This window comes from Panthera leo, chromosome F2, assembly GCF_018350215.1.
Source record: "Panthera leo isolate Ple1 chromosome F2, P.leo_Ple1_pat1.1, whole genome shotgun sequence".
Classification (NCBI taxonomy): Eukaryota; Metazoa; Chordata; class Mammalia; order Carnivora; family Felidae; genus Panthera; species Panthera leo.
Window position 1 is genome coordinate 41,398,840 of NC_056695.1, and position 9,873 is coordinate 41,408,712.

General features: G+C 33.7%; 1 protein-coding gene across 6 annotated transcripts in view; it reads left to right on the top strand.

The window, feature by feature from the left end:
• Window positions 1–8,139, top strand: part of DPY19L4 (dpy-19 like 4) — a 66,671-nt gene extending 58,532 nt beyond the window's left edge. For all 6 annotated transcript variants that reach the window (XM_042923545.1, XM_042923547.1, XM_042923546.1 and 3 more), the window contains 2 exons: window positions 5,218–5,376; window positions 5,637–8,139. In XM_042923545.1, the coding sequence (XP_042779479.1) occupies window positions 5,218–5,376; window positions 5,637–5,801 (324 nt within the window). In that variant the 3' untranslated portion in view covers window positions 5,802–8,139. The remainder of the gene's footprint in view (window positions 1–5,217; window positions 5,377–5,636) is intronic.
• Window positions 8,140–9,873: the final 1,734 nt, after the last annotated feature.

Consider the following 9,873-nt stretch of genomic DNA (forward strand, 5'->3'; position numbering starts at 1 on the left):
AGATTCCACATATAAGTGAGATCCTACAGTATTTGCCCTTCTGTGTGACTTACTTCACTTAGTATAATATCCTCAAGGTCCATCCGTGTGTGTGTGTGTGTGTGTGTGTGTGTGTGTGTGTGTGTGTGTGTGTGTGTGTTTAAGCCTTATTCATTTAAGTACTAATCTCTACACCCAGTCTGGGGCCCGAATTCATACCCCCAAGATCAAGAGACACATGTTCTTCTGACTGAGCCAGCGAGGCATCCCAAGGTCATCCATATTGTTGCAAATGGCAAGATTTCATCCTTTCTTATGGCTGAATAATTTCCTATTTATAAATACACACACACGCATATACTACATTTTATCTATTCATCCACTGATGGACATTCAGGTTGTTTCCATATGTTGGCTTTTATAAATAATGCTGCAGTAAACATGGATGTGCATATATCTCTTTGAATTAGTGTTTCCATTTCCTTTGGATAAATACCCAGAAGTGGAATTTTTGGATGATATGGTAGTTTCATTTTTAAGTTCTTGATGAACGCTTCATACTGTTTTCCATAGTGGCTGTATCACTTTACCTTCCCATCCCCAGTACAAGGGTTCCCTTTTCTCCACATTCTCGCCAGCATTTCTCATTTCTTGCCTTTTTGATAGTACCCATTCTAACAGCTGTGAGGTAATATCTCTTTACGGTTTTGATTTGCATCTCTGTGATGGTGAATGATGTTGAGCACCTTTCATGTACCTGTTTGCCATCTGTATGTCTATTTTGGAACAATGTCTATTTAGATAATTTGCCCACTTTTTAATCAGATTTTTTTTCTCTTATTGAGCTGTATGAGCTCTTTATATATTTTGGGTGTTAACCTCTTATCAGATATGTGTTTTGCAAATATTTTCTCCCATTCAGTAGGTTGCCTCTTCATTTTGTTGATGGTTTTCTTTGCTGTGCAGAAGTTTTTTAGTTTGATGTAGTCCCAATTGTTTATTTTTGCTTTTGTTGCCTCCACTTTTGCTGTCAAATCCAAAAAAATAATCGCCAAGACCATTATCAAAGAGCTTATCACCTGTGTTTCCTTCTAGAAGTTTTATGGTTTCAGGTCTTACATTCAAGTCTTTAATCCATTTGAGTTAAGTTTTGTGTGTGCTGTACGATAGTAGTGCAGTTTCATTCTTTTGCGTGTGGCTGTGCAGTTTTCTGACATCATTTATTGAAGAGATTGTCCTTTTCCCATTGTATTGTTTTGACTCCTCTGTTGTAAATTAATTGACTGTGTATGTGTGGGTTTATTTCTGGGCTGTTTCCTTCCACTGATCTATGTATCTGTTTTTGTTTTTAAAGTTTATTTATTTATTTTGAGAGAGGGTGGGGGAGGGGTAGAGGGAGAGAGAACCCTAAGCAGCCTCCGCACTGTCAGCACAGTCAATTTCATGAATTGTGAGATCATGACCTGAGCTGAGATCAAGAGTTGGACACTTAACCGACTCAGCCACCCAGGTGCCCCATATGTCTGTTTTTATCCTGATACCATACTGTTTGGATTACTATAGCTTTGTCATATAGTTTAGTTAGGAAGCATGATTCTTCCAGCTTTGTTTTTTCTCAAGATTGCTCTGACTATTCAGGGTCTTTTGTGGTTCTATACAGATTTTAGGATTGTTTGTTCTATTTCTATGAAAAATGCCATTGGAATTTTGATAGGAATTGCACTGAATCTGTAGGTGGCTTTAAGTGGTATGGACGTTTTAACATTCTTCCAGTTCATGAGCACAGAATATCTTTCCTTTTATTTGTGTTTTCTTTAATTTCTTCAATTTTGAGCAAATTTCTGAATCTGGTTATTATAATAAGTTCTTATCTTCTGGTTGTGAGTCGGGATGCTTAAATGAGTGAGCCACCCAGGTGCCCTAACACAGAAAAAAAATTTTAAAGGTGGGGTGGAGACAAGGTCCCTGGCATTTCTTTTTTTTTAATTAAAAAATTTTTTTAATGTTTACTTATTTTTGAGAGAGGGATAGATAATGAGCCGGGGAGGGGCAGAGAGAGGGAGACACAGAATCTGAAGCAGGTTCCAAGCTCTGAGCTGTCAGTACAAAACCTGATGTGGGGCTCGAACCCACTAGCTGTGAGATCATGACCTGAGCCAAAGTCAGATGCTTAACTTACTGAGCCACCCAGCCTCCCCTAGAAGTATTTTTTTTTTTTAATGCCCCATGAGTGTGTTACAGCTTCTTAAAATTTAAAGTAAGTAAAAAATGTATGTGAAAAACAATAAATAGATACAGGCTGGATAGAAATATTTCCATTGAAACCTATTTAGCAATTAAATGAGATAATGCACTATGCCTGAAACATAGTAAGACTTAAATATTAGTTATTATGTTCTGATTTACTATTAAATTGTATATGCACACACATAGAAACATAGAAAGTACAAAGAGGAGCGCAAAAGCAGGAATAATTGGGGCACCTGTCTGGCTCAGTCTGTAGAACATGTGACTCTTGACCTCAGGGTCGTGAGGTCAAGCTCCACATTAGGCATGGAGCCTTCTTTAAAAAAAAAAAAAAAAAAAAGGCAGGAACAATCCATTCTGCCTCTACAAATCCAAGTCTTCATAAAAGACATTGGCTTGATCTGGGCTTTGAAGGACTAGTAGAAACATGGTTGGAAAAAGAATGCATTGATTCCAGGATGAAAAATGACATGAGCCATGAAATTTGTATAGCCATGAAACTAAAAAAATAAACTAGGGCCAAATTCTAAAGGACCTGGAATGTCGTGCTGAGGGATTTAGACTTACCCTTGAGGCATTTGGGAGTTATCAGAGACCTTTAATAAGCCTGGGAATGGAATGCTTAGATCTATTTTAGAGAGTTAATTATGGTCACAGCAGAAAGAACAGATTGAAGCAGGGGAGAGTTCAGAGATGAGGAGATCTATCTGGGTGTGATTTACCTGAGAGACAACAGCTGCCTTTGTCTAGTATTTGCTGCATTTTGAAAAGGTACAGTCGCCTAGAATGTAGATGTATATAGCATATTCCTGAACTTTTTTTTTTTTTTTCGTTTTTTTGTTGTCTTATGATTGGTCTTTTCCTAATACAGAATTTCAGAATCACTTATAATTAGGTCAGACTTTTAATTAGGTTCTAGTTAAATTTAAACACTTTAGAGTTTTATGTTTTATGTGACTTAACTATGAGAATAGGAACCATGTTTCTTTTCAAAACTTTGTCTTTCTCTTTGCTGTCTAGTGCACAGCAAGTACTGACTGAATAAATTTGTTGTTAAACTGAAATTCAAATCAGACTCCATAAATGAGACCATATCATTTGAATTGCATTCTATCTATAATTCATGACCTGTGACTAATCTTTGTATAATTCCTAGGCCAGTAATTCTCAAACCTGAGACTATTATGCTCCTAAGGGACATTTGGCAATGTCTGGAGACATATTGATTGTCACAACTGTAGGAGGAATTCTTCAGGCATCTAGTGGGTAGGGACCAGGAATACTGCTGAACATCCAGCACTACACAGAACAGTCATCCTCTGTCCCAACAAAGAATTCTCTAGCCCAAAATGTCAATAGTACTTAGATCGAGAAACCCTGTGTTGTTGCCATTGCATAGAAGTGGTTTTCTTGTGTGTATGTTTAAAAAATGTTTATTTATTTATTTTGTGAGAGAGAGAGAGAGAGAGAGAGAGGGAGAGAGAGAGAGATTATGGGGGGGGGGAGGGGCAGAGAGAGGGAGAAAGAGAATCCCAAGCAGGCTCCATGCTGTCTGCACAGAACCCAATGTGGGGCTCTACCTCACAAACCAAGAGATCATGACCTAAGCTGAAATCAAGCAGACGCTTAACCAACTGAACCACCCAGGCGCCCCTAGAAGTATTTTTTTTTTAATGCCCCATGAGTGTGTTACAGCTTCTTAAAATTTAAAAGTAAGTAAAAAATGTATGTGGAAAACAATAAATAGATATAGGCTGGATAGAAATATTTCCATTGAAACCTATTTAACAAAGAGAAGCATTTATTAACATTCTGTGTACCACGGAATATCAGTAAGTACCTCTATCATATTGGTGGACATTGGACCTGAAGGTGCTGGAATGACAGCAATCATAACATGTAGGAGGTGGCTGCTGAGTATCAAATAGGTTGGGATCTTGTCCAATCTAGATATCAAATCTCAGTATTTCCAGGACAATAGCATGTGATACTTTTGGCCTAACATTTGTGATTCTGTTATTTTGTATTTTGTAACAAGAGCTAGTCCAATGTTAGCATCTCAGAAAAACTGAACAAGCTTATTATTTAATAGATCCAGAACTTATTATCTTATAAGTTCAGCAAAATTGTAATGGAAAATACCATGGAATCAAGACAGGAGTTTTAAGCATTCTTGTTTATTTAGTATTTTGTAACAGTGGTCAAACTATGTTTAACCTTACTAACTTTATTTCATGTATAAGTGAGTATAAAATACACTGTATGTGGTATAAGATTAAAGGAACTATTATAATTCAATAATAAAAAGACAAGTCAGTTAAGAAATGGGCAAAGCCCATTGCTAAGTGAAATAAGTCAGATAAGGACAAATACTCTGATTATCGTTTACATATGGAATCTAAACAAGCCAAACTCATAGAGAGTAGAGTGGTGGTTACCAGGGGCTAGAGGGTAGGGGAAGGAGGAGTTGTTGGTCAAAGTGTACAAACTTCCAGTCATGAGATGAATAAGTTCTGGGGATCTGATGTTACAGTATGGTGATTATAGTTAATAATACTATATTACATACTTGAAAGTTGCTGAGAGAGTAAATCTTAAATTTTCTCACCAGAAAAAAGAAATGGTAATTATGTGACACAGTGGAGGTGGCAGCTAATGTTGTAATGGTAATCATTTTGCAATATTTAAGTGGGTCAAATCCACAGGTTATACACCTTCAACTTGCACAACATTGTATGTCACTTATATTTCAATAAAGCTGGGGGGAAATGGCCAAAGGACTTGAATGGACATTTCTCCAGAGAAGATATTCAGTGGCAAGTGAATGAATTATGAATATAAGCTTCCTAAGGGCAGGAATCAAGGCTTAGTGAATATCTTTATTTTCCATAGATAGTGCTTTATACCAAATAATAGTAGATGCTCAATGTGTAGTTTCAAATAATACATTTTAAATGTTTTGACATCACTGTTTTAATTATATTCTTCCAGATCTATCAAATCTATTCAAAGCGATCTGCTGAAGATATTTATAAAATACTGACATCCTACAAGGCTAATTACCTAATTGTAGAGGATGCTATCTGCAATGAGGTGGGAACCATGAGAGGCTGTAGGGTTAAAGATTTATTAGACATTGCAAATGGCCACGTAAGTAATCATTTGAAAAGTTAAATATTTTTGACAAAAATGACTTTTTAGTTTAGTTTAATCTTACTCTTTTTAAAGTTTATTTTTTTATTTTGAAAGAGAGAGCAAGCACGCCCAAGCGGGGGAGGGGCAGAGAGGAGAGACAAAATCCCAAGCAGGTTTCACGCCATCAGCGCAGAGCCCAATGCAGGGCTCAAACTCACAAACTGTGAGATCGTGACCTGACACTTTTTAATATGGTGTTTCATACCTTTTGACAGGTGGTTTGCGAAGAAGGTGACAAGTTGACCTATTCAAAATATGGGCGATTTTGTCATGAAGTCAAAATTAACTATTCTCCATATGTGAATTACTTCACTAGAGTATACTGGAACAGATCCTACTTTGTATATAAAATCAACACTGTGATATCCTTTCAGTCTTGAAAATAGCAGAGTCTTCATTTCAAAGACATATCACTTGAAGTAAAATGTGATTTTCTTCTACTTACATGGTGTCTTTTGGAAATCAGAGGATGGACATTTGAAATGTTGCTGCTGCTTTTCCCCTCCTGCTGTTAACTGGATCCAGAGTTCTGCGAGAATAGAGCATCAAGCATTACTGTCCTTTGGTAAAATGTCAAATCTGCCACAATATTCCAGTCAGGTGTTTTCCTTATCATTACATGGTCTTTGAATACTTTATCTTTTCAATTATTATAAAATTGCCCTCATAAATCTTCATTCTGTCATAACATAGGTCTTGAATTTGAATATGTTCAAGGTCAGAGTATATTTCTCAGACATAACATTTAATAAATATACCATTTAATGTCATAATTATAGACTAGAAGGAAAGAACTCTTCTTACCCTTGAGGCAGTTTCTGAAGGTATTTCATGGTTTATAATAGAATTGAAATATTACAATAAAAATTAATTTAAATGTTAGCTGAAAATATGTGACATTTAAATTAAAATGTGTAAATTGTGTAAAGGAACATGATTTTGAAGGGTATATATAAAGATATATCCAGATTTTCCATGATACTGCTCTCCTCACCTGCTGCTTATATAAATGTGCACTTTCTTAGTAATATAGAGGACACAATATTGCATTTTATTATTTTATGACTATTAAGTGGTTAGCTTTTTTCACTTATACCCATAAATTTAATACCAATTTAATCATGATAAAACAGTGTAACTCTTGTTACCTAAATATTTTTTGAAACATTTAAAAGAATGTTCAGGTTTTTAAAGGGGTACAATGGGGTATACAGTCTATTCACATATTTTCTACTGACGTATTAAATAAAAAATTAAGTTTTTATCAGAATGAGAATATTCTGATATTAATGACTAAAATGACAACACTAAAACGAACAATTTCCTGAGATGGGGCAGAGGCTATTAAACATACTTCTGCATGCAGATATGTTTACCATAAAACACAAATGCTGTTATTTATGAAACTATAGTACAGTCTTCAACATTAGGAACAAAATGACAATTCTAATAAAATTCACAACACAGTTTCACAGTCTAAATGCTACGTTCCTTTAGGTTAAATGTTTTTGTATTTTTAATCATTTATTAAAAGAAATTCTTAAATGATTCATTGGGGCATATAAAGAGATTCAGGATAGATGTATCATTTTAATAAGATGGGATGCATGTTTAGTTTTACCTTATGCATATGTTTAGTGAATGGATTTTTAAAATTTTCACTTGTTAGAGTGTTGTAAAAATTGCAGTTTCAATACTCTGAATTACTACTTTAGAAGGGAGCATCTTTTCATTATCCTTATTTTCGGGTATATATATGTGGGGCTTTTTTTTTTTTTTTTTTTTTTAAGTGCAAAAGCGCATGCACTCTTAGACTAGCTTGAGGATGCTTTGCTTTTTTAGAGCTTCAGAATTAATTGTTTGATGGCAGTGTCATATATCTGGTGTACTAGTTTTATTTGGTTCTCATTTCATGCTTTTATATAATTTTTAACAATTAACATATTTCAAGGCAGGGCATTTCAGGTTCTCTGCACATCTTAATAGTGAGTCATTAGTATTGAACTTCAAGCCTTATGAAAATATTACTCTGGTTACCTAAGTACATAGCAAAGGGTCACCTGGTAGTCCTTGTGATTAGAGCATGTAAAACAATGTAACTTCAGGGTTAGCTTGCATATGTTGAAAGGGAAATAGAATAACCTATGTAGCGTGAAATATTTAATTGAATTTGTATTGATTTATATTATCAAATATGCTGAATTCATTTTGATGTGTGTTTTTTTACTTTGTTTTGGCTTTTGACATAAACATATTAGTGAGTTGCTTTTGCTTCTGCCAAAGCAAATTTATTTATTTCTTAAATAAAATTGATTTGGAGAAGCTTTTAATTTAATTTTTTAAATGATAAGTTGTTCATTCAGCATCAGTTGAAAAGGAAAATGTGAGCTTTATTATAGAAGTAATAATATTGGATACAAGAGATTAGCTTCTATTTTAATTATAGTTAAAACTAGTAGTAGGAAACTTTGAGGAACATTTTATTAATTTCCTTGCTTATTTGTAGGGTAAAAACTGATTAAAAGTTCTGTAAGTAATTCCATTTGGGTAACTTACAGTTGTTAGATTTTCATAGGTTATAAAAACCTATGAAAGGAGCAAAGTTTACGGTTTTAGGATGAAAGGAATTTCTCAAAGAAATACAAAACATACTTTGCCCTTGATGTTGCAAAACCATGGAAATAAGTGCCTTAACTTCTTTATTTCTCTTTACTTTTTATTTTCAAAAAATATTATCTACTTTTTTCTATAATTTCGTATCTGTTTCCTCATCATTAAGCACAGAGAAAAATTCCTCACTAGGCTATTTTTAGTATTGACTTTAATTCGTTAATAAGCAAATCTTTGGTAAGGGTAGCGATGGGATTTTTAGCCTGCTAAATTAATTTATTTAGCTTCCCAAATGCCAAACAGTCTAACAAATAAAACTTAATTGATATGGTTTATGATATTGACTCTGTGCTGGTTTATATTTTTTCCCACTTTGGCATCTTGGTGCTTTTTGTTAGACTGGTGGGGTTTTACAGCCTAGGAAGTATGCATTATACTTTAGAACTGACTGTTTTCTTCATTACTTTTTGTGTATATGGACAGCATATTTTTTCAGAACATTAACCCAAACTGCGCAGAGCCTCAATGTTGTGGCACTCTTCCATACACTCCAGATTGGTTTAAGGAAAAGCAGAAATGGAGGTCAAAGTGTGTTACAAGTTGGGGCTGGAAAATAGGCTTTAAAAAAATAGGTTCTTAATTTCTTGAAGGGCACAGTGATAGCCATCTTACTAAAACTGTTTTGTTTTTGAGAAATCAACTGTTTTTTCACCCTGTTTTTGAACTGTTAAAACATTTTATTGCCTTTAGTGGATAGATAAAAAGTAGTGCCTCTCTTTATAAAATTGGTGGGGTTTCTAAAAGTTGTATGTAGGTCAATCTTTTTGGTAGATTTATTTTAAATGCATGAATATTTAAACATCACGTGTTATGAATTATTCTGTATATTTAAGAACTTTTTGTAAAGCAAATAACTACTTCCTGTACATCTCAATATATTCTCACTTCAATTGTCCACTTTTTAAATATATAGTCTCTATTGTTGCCATTTGCTAATAGTTTTAGATCCCAATATGTATTAAAATTACAACTTTGAAAAGTTGCAAGTAAAGTTAAACAATTCTTATTGAAATAATGGCTCGTTATTAGCTTTTTGAATGTTTAGAGTTAACACTTTAAGTAAAATTAGATGTGAAAATTGCAAAGAATATATTTAACTCAACTATTTTCCATCTATTAGGGTTTCTAAAATTATACTTGTTTTCTGTTGAAAAAAGGGGCAATGAAGAATCAGATTTGCTGAATTTAGCATAAAGTCACCTTTGAATCACTTGTTTATGTCTCTTAGAATTTGCAAAATTTTAATCTTGGCTTCTGTAATCCTATGTGCAGTTCTATAAGAGATACACTAAACTTCTGACCACTGTATTTAGTGGAATAATGGTATCAGATAGAAACATGCATTCCAAACTTATCCAAACTTGAAATATCTCATAAACAACTTTTTAATATTTTAAGTGAATAGCTTTGTACAGCTATTTAGCAAAGATGAATACAGCTGCTTTTATGTATGTTGACTTCTGAGTCATAGTACCTATAACAATGTATACCAGATTAAATGTGTTCCTCTTGTAACTGTTACATCTTTCCAAAAGAATAAAAGTTAATTTCAATAAATAGAAATCCTTTAAAAGAGTTGGGTTATAAACTAGTTTACTTCAGATTTTGTAACATTAAATATACTTTTATCAAGAACGAAATTATTTATTTCATGCTTAATTACACTCCTTGTTTTGTTTCTATAATAAAACTCTTTTTAGAATTTTAAGTTGTCTCTTATTTCTATCTTTTTTGTTGTAGCTTTATTGGGATATAATTTATGTACCACACAGTTCACCCATT